Source organism: Apus apus, chromosome 3, assembly GCF_020740795.1.
Source record: "Apus apus isolate bApuApu2 chromosome 3, bApuApu2.pri.cur, whole genome shotgun sequence".
Classification (NCBI taxonomy): domain Eukaryota; kingdom Metazoa; phylum Chordata; class Aves; order Apodiformes; family Apodidae; genus Apus; species Apus apus.
The window spans coordinates 1398217-1416253 of NC_067284.1; the positions used below are offsets into that span (position 1 = coordinate 1398217).

At 48.4% G+C, this 18037-nt stretch overlaps 1 protein-coding gene across 4 annotated transcripts in view; it reads left to right on the forward strand.

Annotated features, from left to right (window-relative positions):
* FYN (FYN proto-oncogene, Src family tyrosine kinase) overlaps positions 1 to 10255 on the forward strand; it is a 129040-nt gene extending 118785 nt beyond the window's left edge. For all 4 annotated transcript variants that reach the window (XM_051613136.1, XM_051613135.1, XM_051613137.1 and 1 more), the window contains 2 exons: positions 2509 to 2640; positions 8216 to 10255. In XM_051613136.1, the coding sequence (XP_051469096.1) occupies positions 2509 to 2640; positions 8216 to 8424 (341 nt within the window). In that variant the 3' untranslated portion in view covers positions 8425 to 10255. The remainder of the gene's footprint in view (positions 1 to 2508; positions 2641 to 8215) is intronic.
* The last annotated feature ends 7782 nt before the right edge of the window (positions 10256 to 18037 follow it).

Sequence of the window (18037 nt, forward strand, 5' to 3'; positions counted from 1 at the left end):
TCCCTCAACACACCACATACTCACCTCCCAGTGCCACACCAGCAGTAGATGAGGAAGGCAGAAATACCAGGGGAGTTGGACACAAAGGAGTCTGAAGAGATTTCTTTCCTCCAAAGATGAGTTGTAGGTGGTTGCTACCCTTGCATCTGAGCATGAAGCACAGGGGAATTAGACCATGTTTGGCTCAGCTTCTCAGAAAAACACAACTGATTAAAGAAAAAAGGAAAGTTGAGTAAAATGCCTGCGACATGTGAATGATCAAACCCTCCTGCTTGGCTGTCCCACCCACCACCAGCCAACATCCAGGCCCCTGGGCTGCTGGCCAGCCTGGAGCTATTCCTGCAGCTCCCATGGTGTGAGCACCATCTCAGCTGCCCGTGGGAGAGCAGAGATGAGCCCTGGTGTTCCCAGCTTGCCTGTTGGAGCCCATCTGAAGCCATGCCCTGTAGGCCTGGGGAACCCAACCCACAGGTTTTCCAGGGGTCAGCAAGAGGTGTAGAGCCCCAGGGGCTGGGGGAGCTGGTTGCCAACCCCACGTGTTGGTGCTGCTGAAGCAGGGCCAGATTCCAGGGCAGAGGCTGCAGACATCTCAGACATCTCAGATAAGGTGGTTTTTAAGAGAAGATGAAGTTCTGCAAATGTGGAGTCTTGTAAACTAAGATTGGTCCCATGAGGAAGTGTAAGGTCAGGGAGGCTGAGACCAAAGCCAAGCACCTGAAATTTAGCTCCTGCCTGCATATCAGCTAATGAAAACACAGAGGAGGTAGACTTCTCTGAAAGTGAACAGACATCCAAAATCCTCCAGCTCCTTTGCAAATCTAATCTCTGATGTGTTGGCTCTTAACCAGATGTAAGTTCCTGACTTCAAGCATTAGGGATGTGAAACTTTGTCTGGCATCTTTTAATTTAGCAGCACTTACTTGAGCAACTGCATTTTTCCCTAGAAAAACAAACTTGTTTCTGAGTGATACCAGAACTCAGACTCTGCTCAGGGGTGTCCAGGGACAGGACAAGGGGCAATGGGCACAAACTGGAGCACAGGAGGTTGAACCTGGAGATGGGAAAACCCTTCTTGACTCTGAGGGTCCCAGAGCCCTGGGCCAGGCTGCCCAGGGAGGCTGTGGAGTCTCCATCCCTGGAGACATTCCAGCCCCACCTGGACGTGTTCCTGTGGGATCTGCTCTAGGGGATCCTGCTCTGGCAGGGGTTGGACTGGGTGATCTCCAGAGCTCCCTGCCAACCCCACCACTCTGGGATTCTGTGAATATTCTCTCTTAGGATCACTGACATGTAGTGCAGGAAAAAATTTAGCACACCTGATGTTTTACTGAGTAAGGAGATGAGAATTCCCATGTTTACTGTGTACTCTGAGTCCCATCAGAGCAGGGTGTAGAGCAGGAGACAGAGGGCATGGAGAGGGGAGGTGACAGCAGCACCGTGCCAGCAGGGAACTGTAAAAAAGGGCCATAACTTCACTCCCTGAGAGTGGTTTGTCCACGTTGTTACAGTTTCCACACTCCTCCTGAAAGCCAAGGGAACTTTTATGAGAGGGTGATGAGAACTCCAAGTCAGTCTCTTTCCAAATTTGGGAGTGTTTGTCCCCAGGGATCAGCAACAAGCCACGCAACTCCTTTGACTGCATCTTAACACCAGGCACCAGGGAAATGTCTGCATAGTTTGTCATGCGTCCTGTGAGTTGATTATTACCACAAGACTTCTCTTTAAAGTCATACTGAAAATATTTTCCCTGAGAAAACAGTGAATTATTGGAAAAGCAAATAAATCAGTGTGTAAAGGCTTGTTATCTTACCATCCTTACCACAACTGGCTCCTGCAGGCTCTGATGATGGATGAGCACATTAGGGCTGCACGTATTGAAGGCACTACAGGCTTTTCAGTGCCAGGAGCTTAAAGTAACTGTCAAGTTATAAATCAGAGGCCAGGGCTGGGCCTTGACATCCCTGCACTCCCAGCAACTCGAATGACAGTATTATTCTGAAGTCCTTGCATGTTTCTAATGAAATATTAGGTTTGTTTTTAATTTACGGGTTACCATGTTTGTTTTGCATTTCGCTCTGCTTGAGCAGGGGAACTGGGAGGTGCATTTCCAATAAATCTCACTTCTGTTCAGACGTGCTGTGTTTGACTTGCAAATATCTCAGGGAAAAGTTAATTTAAAACATTTCGGGAGAAAGAATTTCTATTATATTTGGCTTATTGGTTTTTAAAAGTTGGTTGGTTGTTTTTCTTTCTGTTACAGAACTTCAAACCTGAATTTAAATGTCTTCACCTTCTCCTGGGGACAAACCCACCCCTTCCCTGCTGGGTCTTTCCTTCTGCCCTCCATCTTCCACCCTTCTGCCCTCTGACCATACTCCCTGGAGCTGTTAGTTCCCCCTTGCCTGCAGCTCTGTCCACCTTCACGGCTGCAGAGCACAACACCCACCTGCCAGCTGGGCCTCTGATGCTGTCCCTGTGCTGATTAAGACCCATTTTTTCATTCCTTAGGTGCAAAGTTTCCCATTAAATGGACTGCACCAGAAGCAGCTTTGTACGGAAGGTTCACGATAAAGTCGGATGTGTGGTCCTTTGGGATCTTGCTGACAGAGCTGGTAACAAAAGGGAGAGTGCCATATCCAGGTAAGAAAACAGCCCCAGCCCTGCTTCACCTGGGGAAAGGAGTGGGAAGGAACCCGATGCTTCAGTTGGAATGTTTGTTTCTTTCCACTGGGCTCCAAGGGGGATGATTGTCGTGCATAACCTCTGTGTGTGCTTGCAGAGGGTCCCGAGGCTGGAAGCTGCTGTGTGATGGTCAGGAGAAAAATTACAAGAGGACAGGAAGTCCAACATAGTCATTGCTACGTGTTGTAGTTGTTCTCAATTCCATTAATATACTTTCTAGCCAAATAATGAAAGCAATGTAGAATTACTGTGCTGTGGAGCAAATAGCTCTCCGTAGCACTGTTCACTGTGAGATAACAACAGTTAGACTCCCAGGGTGGCATTACTCCACTCGTGCTGTCTGTCAGGTTCTCTGCAAGGTTTTGATGACTGTCTGAATCTCTGGTGTCACCAAAGCTCTTCTTTATAAACTCTTACACTTCAGTCCTTCCTTTTGAGGTGGCTGGAAAGGAAAGACAGTAATTCTGTGGTGTGCAGGCCAGAGCTCACGGCAGGGTCACAGTGGGGACAGATTCTCTGCATGGGGGAACTGGAGGCCCCGTGGCTCTTTGTTGAAACCCTGCCAAGAATCCGAGGGATTAAGGTTTGCAGGAGGGCTGATTGGATCTGCTTTCCCTTCTGTTGCCCCCCTGCAGACTGTAGGCATTCAGGTGAAGAGGAGGGGGTGAGGGGAAAGCAGTGCAGTGCATGGAAAAGAACTTAATCCCTGCATTTTCTCATCAGCACAGACACTAACTAACAAGGGGGCATTTAGCTGCATCTTTATTCTGTTTACAGAAATAAGAATTCTCTAAATACTCATCAGCATGGCTGTGTGCACTGCAGCTGATTTAATGGAAAGTGCCCTAAAGCAGTTTCAATTTTCCAGTCATGTGCCATGATCAAGCTGTCCGATCCCTACATCAGACTGCACAGGAGAAGCATCCAGGTGGAGCTGAGTTTGTCTGGTGGCAGCCTGGATTTCTAACAAGTGGCACGACGTCCAGATTTGTAAAACTTGTTACTGCTTTTGTACAGAAATAGCTAGGTTCATAGTGCACTCAGTAAGAACAGCATCGTGCTGCAAAGGTGGTGGCTCCCTTCAGGACCAGCTGTGCTGTCCCCTGCAGTGCCCATCGTGCCTGCCTGGGGAATCATCCCCCTGCCTAAGCCCATATCCCATCCCAGTGCCCTCACCTCTGGCTTTTCTTCGGGGCTGTCCATGGACGTTAGGAATTCTGCTTCTAGATCAAGCTGAACAATAACCCCAAATCAGCCTGTGCCTGTTGTACCTCTCTCTTTTGAGAGCACGCTCTGACTGCCATCATGATCCAGCCCCTCTGGAGGACTCCACAGCTTTACCTTCTCAACTGTACTAGAGAAGGGCCAACATGTCTGTGTCTGAGGAACCTTTGAACACGATCAGAGGCACATCTCTAGGTTCCTGGAGAATCTGGAGAAAGACAGCGTTCCTGGGGATGGGCAGCAACTGAGCTGTTGTTTTCAGAGTCCCGCTTCAAGCCTGTGTGTCTGTATCTGTTGGATCGTTGGTCTGAGAGGATGCACTAGAGCTTGAGGGAGAAGAAAGGAGGAGTAATGTGGCTTAAAACCATCACTGCCCTCACTGGGCTTCACGTTGCCCAGAGTAATTACATAGGTTATTAGCTCTGGATGTGGGGAAGCTGCCTAGATGCAGGAATATTTCCTGTCTTCTGGAAGAGCAGCGTTGCCCAGATCTGTGCTAGCTGCTCATCTGCTGTGCTGCCTCTAATGAAGCCCCTCAGAGCACTCCAAAGCACTTTCCAGTGTTTCCTTTAGCCACAACTGGAAGCTTTACATCCTTTTCCGTGTCACAGGAACTCTTAGACTGCAGCTTTTCTAGGACAAGTCAGGCAGCATTGCATTTCTCCCTCCAGGCCACATGAGCAGGAGGTTCTTACTGTACTGAGTATTCAAGTCGCCATATCCTGTGGTTATTGGAGGCTTCACTAATAAAGCTGGATGGTGGGAGGTTATTTCAGTTTTGCTCCTCTCAGTGAATAAAGAGCCAATGGAAAAGCCATCTTCTGGAAATTGGATGCTTCCTTTTTGGTAGTTCTAGAAACATGATGAGCTCAAGCTGATGTTCAAGCAGGTGAGATGGCTGTAGCCTATGGAAGAATATCGCTGAGTAGCTTGTTCCACAGATTCAAGGATTTTAGGATAAGGTTTTAAGGGGTGTAACAGCATACTGCAAGCAGAATTTCATTTATTATTTACCAAAAGAGTTGAAACTCTTGGGTATTCATTAGGAGAGAGGAGTTGTACAGGCTGTTCAGATATTCTCTCTGTGGTGTTAGAAGTGCTGACACAACAGGCTCCTGCAGTCAAAAGAGAAACACTGATACTTGCAGGATAAGAAAAGCAGATCTAGAGACTAGGTTTGTAAACATAAATAGGCCTTTTAAGATGTAAAAAGCATACCTTGAAACACTGCTGTTTTTACAAGTCTGACTAATAATCCAATCAATTGTGAAAAAGAAATTATTTGAAAATCCTTTTTTAAATTCCTAGCACAGCTCAGCATCAGCAGAATGTCTTTGGCAAGTCCAGGCTGCTGCAGCCCTTGCTGGACGTGTGAGTTCCAGGGAGGAACATGAGAGTTACTTGATTTAGCTTCATATCTGGGTTTTACTGAGAGGAGAAGAAAGGAGAAAGGAAAGGAAGGGCATTTTCCTGGTTTATACTGTGATGAGCAAAACCTGGCTTCACTGACTTTCCAGGGACAACAAATGACTGTGATTTCAGACAGCAGGGTCTCTTTTCTGTGGGTTGTTGGGGGTTTTTTTCCTATCCTCTTTTTTTTTTTTTTTTTTAAAAAAAAAAGGGAAGTGAAGAGCTGTTTATGTTTTTTCTCCCTCCTCTCTCTCCTCAGGGTTTATCTTCCAGTGCAGAGTTCATGATCAAGTTTCAGCATGTGCTTTGCAGCACTGAGTAATGCACTGGATAAAAATACTAAATGTGGTATCTTAGAATAACAAATCAGTTGGGAAGGAGCTTTTCTTCTGCCATTGCTGCCTCCCGTGTTGTATTTAAAGGGGCACTGCCACAATCAAAGGAAAGAATGCAGCTTGGTTTTGGTTTAGGTGTATATGATAGATGAGTCACTGCTAGCAATTATTTTTGTAGCCTTTCATATATAAAGGGAGCAAGGCAAAGGAGAAGTTCTTGTCCCAAAACATGAGGTAATTCAGCCAATCCAAAGACAAGGGTATGAAAAAAGGATGTGGTTTTATATTCAAAACACAAAGTTAAAAAACCTAATATTTGAGAGCACAACGTGAACTAAATGCCCTTTGTTTTTTTCTTGTAGCATCTTGAAAACAGCAAGTCCAGAAGGTCTGGGGTGGCAATGACTAACAGCCCACTAGCATTGTTTTGTAATTTAATTTAAAAAGCAGAATATGTTTGTAAATGTTCCTGTTGGGTAATGAGGAACACCCAAAAGTTTGTTCAGTGTGTGGCAAGCTTTTCTGGTTGGGAGCCTGTAGGACCTAACAACATCAGTCTGCAGAGGACCAGTATTACACTGTTTTTATCACTCTGTGGTCCCATGGACCAGTTTAGGTGCCACACAAGGTGTTCATCCCTGCTCATAAACATTTAACAGCAAAAATACAGTGGGTGGATACAGGTGATGGAACACAAGAAACCAGTGCTAGAGTGTTTGGGCTGCGGGACAGGGAACATGGGAAATCAGTAACATCACCTTTCTTTTTGCAATGATCACTGCTAAAGAAAAGGGCAGCTCTGCTCTGGAGACAGGCTGGGAGAGTTGGGGTGTTCAGCCTGGAGAAGAGAAGGCTCCAGGGAGCCCTTAGAGCACCTTCCAGTGCCTGAAGGGGCTCCAGGAAAGCTGGGGAGGGGCTTGGGACGAGGGCAGGGAGGGAGAGGACAAGGGGAATGGATGAAAACTGGAGGAGGGAAGATTGAGGTGAGACATGAGGAGGAAATTCTGGAGTGTGAGGGTGGTGAGAGCCTGGCCCAGGTTGCCCAGGGAAGCTGTGGCTGCCCCATCCCTGGCAGTGTTGAAGGGCAGGTTGGATGGGGCTTGGAGCAACCTGGGCTGGTGGGAGGTGTCCCTGCCCATGCAGGGGGTTGGGACTGGATGATCTTGAAGGTCCCTTCCAACCCAAACCAGTCTGTGATTCTATAGTATCAGCAGCAGAAAACTACTCTGTCAAGGCAAGAGGAAAAGGTATTTTGTAATCCTAACATGAGGTGAGAATCTAGATATGGATGGTCAGGAAAGGCTGTATTTTGCAGATGCTTCTTCCAAAACATCTTTAAGAACTAAACAAAGCCAGAACATGAGGACAGAGTATCCAAGACTGCAGATAAGCTACTGGCCTAAATGCCATGCAGTGTAAGGATATTATTCCCACTAGTCAAGGTGTAGAGTAGACAAATAAATCTGTATTGAAGAAGGTGGTTGAATTATTTTCCACAAATAAGTTTAGCAAAATATGAGGTAGAGGGAAAAGAGAAGATCCCCTGGGTCCTAAAGGTGAGAAAGGAAAGTTCTTCAAGAGGACACCCTGGAAGAACAGAGTGGAGGAGACCCAGGGAAAGATGGTGTCCTGGAAGCCAAGGGGGTGATAAGCTACCAGAAAGAGCAAACATCAAGGCCAGGGTTTCTCGATTCAGTCATGGAGAAGCTTCAGTGTCCCTCCCAGTTCCCCTGCAGAGCTGCTTGGCAGGACCCACTAATTCAGGGGAGTGGAACCTGCAGATACTTTTCATTCAGTTAACATGCAGTGAAAACCAGTTCAGCAGAGGAATGAAGGGTGGAAGGGGTTGCACAGAGAAGACAAGGTAGCACAGGGCCTGGCTTGCCTCTTAGAGACAAGAATGGTGGGGTGTGGTTCTGCAGTGGAGCTGCTTTGCTCAGGGGTTGACTTGTCTTCTGAGCAGCTTTGTTCTCTTCTGGGTTGGGATGGAACAGTGGAATAATGCAGAAGACAATACTGACCAGCACAGACAGAGGGAGTGCAGCTTGTTAACGGGAGTGAGCTGAGCCAGCCTTGAGGGCAACGCTGCTGGACATCCCTGGTGGCCCAAAGTAGCAGGGTTTGTCTTGAAGTCCCTGCAGCATGACCCCACAGGGCACTTCAAGAAAGGCCCACACTCAGTGTGAGGGATTCAGAAATTCCTCTTAATCTCCAGTCTTTTGAATAGTGTTTGCTATTGACCCACTTCACACAGTACATTTCACGGCTCCTGTTGTTGGGGAGGGACCACACCAAGTCCTGCCAGCTGGGAGGGAGCCAGGAGGGTAACCATGGGAGCAGCATTTAACTCATCCCTGGGTTCTAAAGCCCTCTCCTGAGAAAGAAAATAATCCAGGTTACCTGGCAGTAGGTGAGGAACTGGAACAGGACACTGGGGTGATTTTGTTTCGCTCGTCTGAACCAAAAGAAATGAGCATGATTGAAAGAAGTGTAAGTAGACCTAGTTAGTTACTCAGGGTAATGTTCCTGTGATTTAACAGCCTGGGTTTTTCTGCCCTTTCCAGGCATGAATAACCGTGAGGTCTTGGAGCAAGTAGAACGTGGCTACAGGATGCCCTGTCCTCAGGACTGCCCCATCTCCTTGCACGAGCTCATGATCCACTGCTGGAAAAAAGACCCAGAGGAGCGTCCAACTTTCGAGTACTTGCAGGGATTCCTTGAAGACTACTTCACTGCAACAGAACCCCAGTACCAGCCCGGGGACAACCTGTAAACCCTGCTCTTCAGGCACTGTCAACAATCACCAGGTTCCTCAGCCCTGCCCCACCTGTCCTTCACCTCCCAGCTCCATGACCAGCTTCTCCAGAGGGCAGCATCTTCCAGCACCGCCGTGCACGGGAGGGGCTGGAGCTGGGACCTTCAGCAGCCCCTGCCTACCACCACTTGTCCTAAATAATCTGAATGTCCTGGATGAAAAGGAGAAAAAAAAAACACTTTTTTTTTTCTTTTCTTTTTTCCTTAATCAAAGACTCCAAAACTGCATTGTCTTGATGTTATGTAAACTGCAAAACCTCTGTCCAGTGTAAATAGTAACTCAGTGCCAATAACTGATCCTAGTGCTTTCCTTTTTTTAAAATGCAAAACCTATGTGATTTTAACTAGTCTTCTCCTGATTCAACTAAAAGTATTATTTTCCAGAAGTGGCCTCTTTGTCTAAAACATTTTTTTTCATGTTTTAACAAATAAAATAAATTTTAAAAAAAAATAATAAAAAAATCAGGACAGGTGTTTGGGTTTTTTGCTTTTTTATATATAAAATATATATAATATATATACATACCTGTACATACAGTATATGGGTGCTAGTGCAGAGGAAACTCATTTGGAATGGAATGACTCCTGCTGCAGCAGTACCCAGAAAGTGATAATTTTACTGCAGACATGAAACCACTGGTGGGATTCTGAAAGCCAGTGATCTAATTTTTGGCTTTTGCCAAGCATGATTTTTTTTTTAAATTGGATTGCACTTTTTTTGTTCATGATTATGTACCTGTAGATGGTTGTACCTTTGCTCTTTCAGGAATCATGTGCTGTATTTACAGTGATGTTTCCAGCGTTTGACAAGTGTGTGATGATTTGTTCTTGAAATTTAAAGCGAACACATTTAAAGCCAGAAAACTCCACCACCACCGTGTGAACTGGAAAAATGGGAACTGCAAGGACTGCTTGTCTCAAAAACCTGTGCGCTGAAACGTTTTGAGAAGGTTTATTAAAGAGTGTAACTACCTTCAGGTGGTCTGAAAATCCCAGCGTTTCAGCCACGCCCACCTGCTCAGCTGTTGGTCACGCAGCTCGGATTTTTCTGTTTCGTGTGTAACATTTTTCCACTGTAAAAATAAGTGTGTTAATTGTCCTGTACTGCTAATGAAATTACTTTCTCTGTGTCTGCAAGTTCTCCAGTGGAATTACTATGCACTTCTGTACATTTCATGGGGGATGCACAGAACAAAGTATTACCTTTTCAGTTGTCTGTACCAGCCTTGAATTACTTACGTTTAACCAAAAAAAAAGAAATTCCTTTCTATTTCTATTGAGTTTTTAATACTGAGTTGCAAATTTTAAAGTCTTAATTACATTTTGTTATGGTTGATTTGCAAGTTTACATTTTAAAACTGTTTAACTTTCTTAATTTAGTAATTAAAAAAAAAAAAAAAGAAAAAAAAAAAAAAAAAGAAAGAGCATTTTACATCTGGATAGTTGTTCTTTTGTTTAAACTCTGGAGATAATGGTGGAGATAAAAACTTTTCCAGAAGGGGTGTCAGGCCATTTGGGGCATCGTATTTCATAGGACTATGCAGACCAGTCACCTCTGGGACATCATTTTCCAAATCATGAAGTCAATCTGTTTTGTAACAGCTGGAGTTCAACTGTAAGGAAGATGGCTGAGTGCATAACTGTTCTCTCATTTCTGTTCTACAAGCAGGTTATTCTTCCATAGTTCTGTTGCATTTAACATGAATACTTTCACGTTTACAACTGTTGGAGGAAAATATTTTCTATGCCTTGTATTGATGCTGTTGCTTTAAAATATTGCAGCCAAGTAAGACTTCCTGGCAGTTGAAACTTTTTTTCTACTTATTTAATACTTAGATTGTGAATTCATAATCTGAATATTCACACCTTTTCTAAAGAGAACCTGTTCCCGTTCCTGAAAACTAACCCAATAATGAATTGAGAGTCAGAGAACAGATGATCATCGTTGTTTTAATGTTTTCTATACAAAGCATTGACTGAACATCTTCTTGCAAAGGAAGGTTCCACACTCTGCCTTTCTTGAAGTGTGGGTTTATATGGCAATGTTGCTTGTTACCAGATTTCCATGACAGATCGGTTAACGCTTCACGTGTAGAGTCTGTAACAATGTCCTGTACATGATCTATTCAATGTTGCTGTACCTGTAGCTGTGGAGTACTGGAGAGGCCATCATTCCTGTTGGACTTTTAGCCCCCTCTTAGTACCTACAAAGCAAGCTGTGGCCCTCCCTGTCCCACAGCTACCCCCCTGCCTTAAAAGGCCATCCCCTGACCTGAGGCCGCTCGGCGGGCTGGCGACGCGTGGCCGTCCTGCCCAGCTCCTCAGCAGCCACAAACTCCACTGCAGTCTCCGTCTGTAACGCGGGATGAGCCTCAAACACTCGTTTTGCCTCTGCTCCTCCTTGGAAGTAGGACTCAGCTGGGGTGTTGTTGGGGTTTGATGGCCTGTACTTGGGATTCTGTGGTTTGTCGTTCCTTGTACCGCGCCCGGTCCGGGAGCACCGTGGTGGTCTCTGCCACATCTCTGCCTGCAGCTGGCTTGTGTGCAGGCTGGTGCTGCCACTCTTGAGTGGCACATCCAGACCATTCCTCATCAGTAGCTCTACTGCTTCTTTTTCTTAATGTTGGGAGTTTTGTTGTTTGGGTTTTTTAATCTCTCAAATAATAATTAAAAAAAAAAACATTAGCAAAAAATGTAAACAAGGTTGTTAGCATTTTTGCTAGGAATCAATGAAAACCTTTCCCTAAACACTGTGTATGCACCACAAAGAGCTGTGTGGTGACTGTTAAGACTGAATTAGCAGATTAAAAGCCTCCTGTTCACCAGTTTTCCAACGTAAGGCTAAACAGATCCTATCCAGATTAAAACAACTGGCCAAACGTTCTGCCCACCACTACACCTGACAACCAGTCCTTGGCGTGGCAGCAAAGCTCCAGAAAAGGTGACCTACCAGCAGCTGGGAGGACTCCAGGGGGTGACCCAGGTATCTCAGCCAAGCCTAATCCAATGCCAGTCCCAGCAAAAATGACAGTCCCAGGAAATGCTGCAAAAGGGATTGTTGCTGTGATCAGTGCCTGTGAAAATATTTCTGGGGGAAGGAAATGACGTGAGACTTGGCGGGTCTTCTGAAAGGCCCCAAGTTTGTCAGAGGCACTAACATGGTATTTTGTGGTTTCTGCAAACAGTGCCTGACTTAGTTCAGTGTAATGTTCTTGTTTGGATTTCACTACCTCTGTAGAAAAGCAAAGACAAAAAAAGGAATGTGATTGCTAAAATTACAAGAATGAGCACAAATGGAAAATCTGTCTCTCCAGTGTAAGTGTTCCTCCTGAAGTCTCTAGCCTGGGAAGGACTACCTGCAGAAGGCAGATTGCTAGCTGGATTTGACCTTGCCACGTTACTTCAAGGTGAGTAGGGAGTTGCTCAAATGTATGTTAATATGCACCATCCTTTCCTCAAATGCTGCAATAAAAAATGCAGTGCAGTAATGAATGCTACCACATTGTACCCAAGGGGCTTCAGAGCCTCACGTGAGCCTGAGCCCGAGCATGCAGGAGCTATTAGGAGATATACAGTAGCTCCTCTTCTAATGTGTAGACAATATTCATTCATCAAAGAAGGCTTTTCCTGTCTAATGAGAAATTACCACCAGCAGTGCAGACAAAAGGATATTTATTTTCCCCAGCCGCGTCAGTTGGAGGGTCTGTCTGTCGTTCAAGCATAATTGAAGTCTGTTTGTAGCTCAGAGATCTCATTGTGTTCTGCAATCTCACTAAGCAGTGATTACAATTTCCTGTGACTCATACACAGGGACATTTTATCAGTGAAGGGGCTGCTGGTGTTCGGGCCAGCGTTCCCTGCCGTCTCCACTGAAGAAGGGGCACTTCAAATTTGGGTTTTCCTGCTCAGCTCAAACCAGAACCTGGGTCCTCTTGGCAGAAAAGGGAAAGAGGCCCTTGCCAGGATGCCACGGGCATAGGGTGTCAGTCTGTCCATCCCGGTGCTTCTGAATTTGTCAGGAGAACCTCTGGCAGCTAAAGCCAGGTTGCTGAGATTCCTTTGGAGTGTCAAATGCTACCTGGCCATCCAGTATCTTCCATTCACTTTTAACACAGGCAGTGTTCTGATGTGCGTGTGTGTATCTCAAAATGCAACTCGCACAGAAAAGCACCTGTACCTCCACAGACATCAGTCCATCTCCTGGTGTTCCTCCCCTGCAGCTGAACACTTAACAAAAACGTAAGGCTGGGACGTGAGTGGACTGGAGGACAGAATGGTGCTAACAGGGAAAAACTGGCTTTTTTCTTTTTTCCTTTTTTTTTTTTTAATTATTTTCATGTTTCCCCTGGCTCCCACTGCCTGATCAGTTCTAACCCCTGTTCCCAGTGGGAGCAGCAAGCAGCCTGCTGGTGCTGTGGGTCTCTGGCTAGAGCAGAGAGCAACCTGCAGCTGCTGGGGAGGCAGGGAGGGAAGACATTTCCCCCAGGGGCACAGCTGCAGCCTGGGGGCTGTGGTATGAGGTCTGCCAGGGGAGAAGGGTTCCTCCCCCCCAGGAAAACCGGGCCATTAGCTGGTGGGCTGTGCAGCACCTCATGCAGAGGGAGACCCAGAAGCTGCAGCACCAGCTGTGCTCCCAGTGCCTGCGTTTGGCTGTGCCCAGGGGCTTGGGTGAGCAGAGCAGAGCAGGCTGGTGAGCCTCAGCTGCAGTTTCTGTTACCAAGTGTAAACATCTTCCTTGTTAGGGAGAGGAGTAAACAGTATCTCTTAGGAGGTGGGCAAAATGCTGCACCTCTGACTGAAAGGCAAGTGGCCAGGCCAGATGGGAGTTCCATTGTCTGGCTGATGGTTGGGAACCTCTGTGAACAGCCAAAAGGGCAAAGAGCAAACAAAGGAGATTATCCTCCTTCCTCCTTGGCCAGGCCAGAGCTCGCCAAGGGCTCCAGTTTGCTTTTTGTGTGCATCAGCATTTGTTGCTCAGCCCCCCCACCCAGAGCCTTGTGACGTTTACTCAGCTACTTACTGTCACAGCTTCACACAAAATAATTCCCTGAGCCCTCTGTAATGGATGGATTTTCATCTGGAAAGAGTGAAAAGGATGCAGGGAAGCTTTCTGAGCATCTGGTAGCCTTGCTTGCTGACGCTGGGGCTCACCCTCATGCCAGAGGCTTACCCAAAAGCCCTGACATCTCCTGAGCTTTGTTCACTGCCACAGCTCAGTCTCTGGGCTGCCTTCCAGCTCCTCTGCTCTGCTGGATGTCCCCAGCTGGAATCTTCCAGTACAGGAAGGGTTCCCGGTGTTGGGAACGGGGCGCAGTGGTCCAGGCACACCCTTCCTAGCCCCGTGTGGGATCAGGGCTGTCCCTGCCACGGGGCCAGGCTCCTGGAGCAGTGATGCAGAAGGCTCCTGTGGCTTCTCCAGAGCCCCCTTTGCCCCCGGGCTCCTGGCTGGTGGCAGCAGCTCCAGCAGGACTGCCTGTAGCTGCAGCTGGGTCTGGGGTGGCAGCCCCGCTGGGTTGACACAGCCCCCAGTCCTGCTGACAGCGGAGCAGCAGATGCTGCTAACTTCTGCTCTCTTAAGAAAGCAGAGGCAAGGAGCCAAATCAGCAACCGCTTCTCATCTTAAAGAGGCAGGACTAGGAACGTTTGATCACAGGAGAGCTCCAGCCTTCCCCGCAAGCCCCAAGCCTCCCAACAAGCAGCGCGGCCGCCAGCTGAGCTGTGGATGTGACCTCAGCCCCCTCCAGCACATGAAACACACACCACAGGCTGAACATTTGCATATGGTGCAGGTCTTTTGTTCCACTTGGGTGGCCCCCTCCTCCCCTTCCCCCTGCCTCTCGCCCCAGGACTGCTCCAGACCTGTCACTCCTGAAGGACTGCACCCCCTGGGCCTGTGGAGTGGGGGGCTCTGCTAATTGTCAGACGTTGAGTGGGTAACGATCAATGGGCCACTAATTGGAAGCAAGGGGGGAACAGAACAGGTATTAGTTAGCTTCCGCTCTTAATTAAGAGGATGCACGATGCTGAGGGGAACATCTTAACAAATGGCAGGAGGGTTTTTTGTCATGATGCAAGGTTTTAATTAGAAGCCCAAGCAAACATCCAGGTACTGCTTCCTTTCCTTTCAGGTGTCTCCCCAGGGTGTAACTGAAAAATGCCAAAGCAAGAACCTTAATAAAAAAAAGAGGTGGAAAACTCTTTTTGTGGGCATGTGCCTCGCAATGAAACCAGCAAGCCCCAGGTTCCCTGGCAGTGCGGGAGCAGGGGGGTGTAAACCCAAAGCAGAGCACCAGAACCAGAGTGTCCTGTGTGTTACAGCAGGGCAGGGGGGATCAAATGCTCACTGCAGTGTCCCCAGGTTAACGCACAGCACCCAAGCTAAAAGTGGAGCGATGTGACAGTGCTTTATTTGAACTGTTAATCATTTGGCAGCAAAAACATTTATGATTTAGTTCCCTGAATGTGCAGATGTGGTAGGAAACACGAGAAGCAGCACTTGGCATTGCCATTATCTTCCTCATCAAAAAGAAACAGTACAACTCCTGAAGGACCAGGAACCACTTTTTGCAAAAAAAAAACAATAGGTCCAGGTTAGCTGCCTTGCCAATGAAAACACTCATTCCACACTTGGATGTTAATCTGTACTTTCTATGACGGCCCCAACGTGAGGCATCACTTTCTGCCTCAGTTAGAGGTACTAACTTTGCAGAGGTCAGTAGGAAGACTTCAGAAACATAAACCAGGCCTTCAGAAAGCAACGAGGATGGTCTCCGTTTGGAGGACAGGGGAGGCTTTTGAAATGCTGAAATAAACATGCATATCTGTTCTTTATGTTTCCTAACCCAAAAATGAGTAAACTGATAGCAGCTTCTGCAGCTCTCTGGGAGGGTACTTAGGTTTGGGCTGGACCTCATCTCTGCTTTGAAACCCACTCAGCAGACAGTGCTGTTAACACAGCAGAGAGTAGCTTTCAAGTTTGGTTTTTATTGTTTTGTTTGGGGATTTTTTCCTGTCTCAGACTGCTAGGACTGTACTTAAAGCTGAAGTGAGAGAAGCTGCTCCAAGTACCTGCTGGCTTCTGGGGTCTGGCAAGTTAAAGAGAGGACAGAGATGGGTCCTTTGGCTGTGGCTGCAGGTACCATTGTTCCACACTCCTGTCTTTGGGCCACAAATACCACTTCAAATTAATACATGTAGGAGTGGTCAGGATGGAAATGACCCCAGGAGACTGAATGCTGACTGAGATGGCAGTAATTCCCAGGGGCATTTCTAGGTGGCCAAGTAAAATATATATGGAGCTACTAGAGGGAGCCTGGGGAATGGCCACAGAGATCATGAAACGGCCTGGAGTCTCCTATGAGGAAAAGCTGAGAGAGCTGGGACCGTGCAGCCTGGAGAAAAGAAGGCACAGGGGGATCTTATTAACATATACCTGGAGAGAGGATGCAAGGAGAGTGGAGCCAGGCTCTTTTCAGTGGTGCTCAGTGACAGGACTAGAGGCAGCAGGCACAAGCTGAAACACAAGAGGTTCCCTCTGAACATCAGAGAACACTTTTCTGTTGTAAGAGTGACCTAGCACTGGCACAAGTTGCCCAGAGAGGCTGTGGAGTCTCTGTCCTTGAAGATATTCAAAACCCAGCTGGTCATGGTCCTGGGTAACCATCTCCAGGTGTTCCTGCTTGAGTAGGGAGGGTGGACCAGATGATTGCTCCCACCTTCCTGCCTTCCCCAATGCCCTGACGTTGGGTCCTGGGGCCCCTCACCGTCCTTCCCCACCGTAGCTCCCAGGCCACAGAGGGGCCATTGCTGCTCTCGGGTGGGAGCCCAGCAAGCAGGGCACCTGCTGGAGCTCTTTAGCAGGACTCGGGGCTCGTGCAGCCCTCTTTTCAGCTGTCAGGGGTTTGTGGGGCAAACCAGCCATGCAGCAGAGTTGTTATGCTTGAGTCCAAACCAGAGGGACTAAAACCTGAGCTGACTGACCCGGCCGTGGTTGCAGCACAGCCTCTCTGGCCACAAGCACTGGCTGCCCATAGTGTCTGGGTCTGGCTGGGACCCTTTGGCAGAGCAGGGACTGCCCAGGCAGTCTGGGGGGCAGCAAAGGACAACAGTGGTGATTTTGTGACTGGGACATCCCCAAAGGGAGGCTTGGTATCCTGCTGGGAAGGAGGGAGGGCAGGAGAAGGTCAGGGCTGTCGGCAGGACGACAGGGCTGGCTGGGGTTTCTCCAGGAGGAAGGCAGGCTCAGGCTGCAGGGTGTCACTGATACAGCCACCGTTAGTGCCCAGCTTGAAGGCACACACGGCTCCCAGCCGCTTGAATGTTCATTCCAGAAATGTGGGCAGTCAGTCCCTGACAAGAAGAAATAAATGCCTGGGTCACAGCTTCACCTTGCCACCACAACGTGGGGCTGGCAGGGCAGCAGGTGCCCAGAGAGGGCCCGTCCTGGAGGGGCTGCCAAGGAGGCAGCCGTCCCGTGGCACTGGGGGGTGAGGAAGGAGAAGGTGCAGGCTGGCCCATCAAACATGACAGCAGCATGTGGTGGCAGCCCGTGGACACCCAGAAGATGAAGATCCGTGCCAAAGGTGCAGCCGAGTCAGACTCCTCCGAGGGTTAAACTGAGAAAATGTAAGCGAAGGACCGGGAAGAGCTTCTTGGCTGGGAGATGTGGTGGAGGATGAGGGAAGCAGTGAAGGCTGGGATCCACAGCTGTGTCCACCCAGCATAGTGGGATGGCTGCTGAGGGGCTGGCACAGCCTGCGTGGCTGCCATGAACCCCTCCATGCCCATCAGCAGCACCGGCACCACCGCCTGCCAGGGGCTGTGGGAAGACCTGAATCACAGAACCATTAAGGTTGGAAAAGCCCCTGGGGATCACCCAGTCCAACCATCATCCCTGCTCTGCAAACTTCTCCCCTAAACCACGTCCACCAACACCACATCCAAACCACCCTTCAACACACCCAGGGATGGTGACTCCACCACCTCCCTGGGCAGCCCATTCCAGTGTCTGACCACTCTTTCTTGAATAAATGCTTCCTAATGTCCAGTCTGACCCTGCCCTGGTGCAGCTTGAAGCCCTTCCCTCTTGTTCTGTCACTGATCACCTGTGAGGAGAGACCAGCACCCACCTCTCCACAATGACCTTCCAGGTAGAGACTGATGAGGTCTCCCCTCAGCCTCCTCTTCCCCAAACTAACCATTCCCAGCTCCTTCAAGGGTTCTTCATCAGATGGATTCTCCAGGCCCTTCCCCAGCTTCCTTGCCCTCCTCTGTCCTCGCTCCAGCACCTCGAGATCTCTGGAATTGAGGTGCCCAAGACTGGACACAACACTCCAGGTGTGCTCACCAGGGCTGAGCACAGGGGGACAATCCCCTCTCTGCTGCTGCTGTTCACGCTGTTTCTAGCACAGGCCAGGATGCCAGGGGCTCTCTTGGCACACACTGGCTCAGGTCCAGGCACAGCATCCACGCACAGAGAGGCCCCGAGGCCGAGCCCTGAGGAACACCCCGTGGGAGCAGCCCCCGCTGGCCCGGCCCGGACCCCACCGACCACCCCCGGAGCGTTCCAGCCG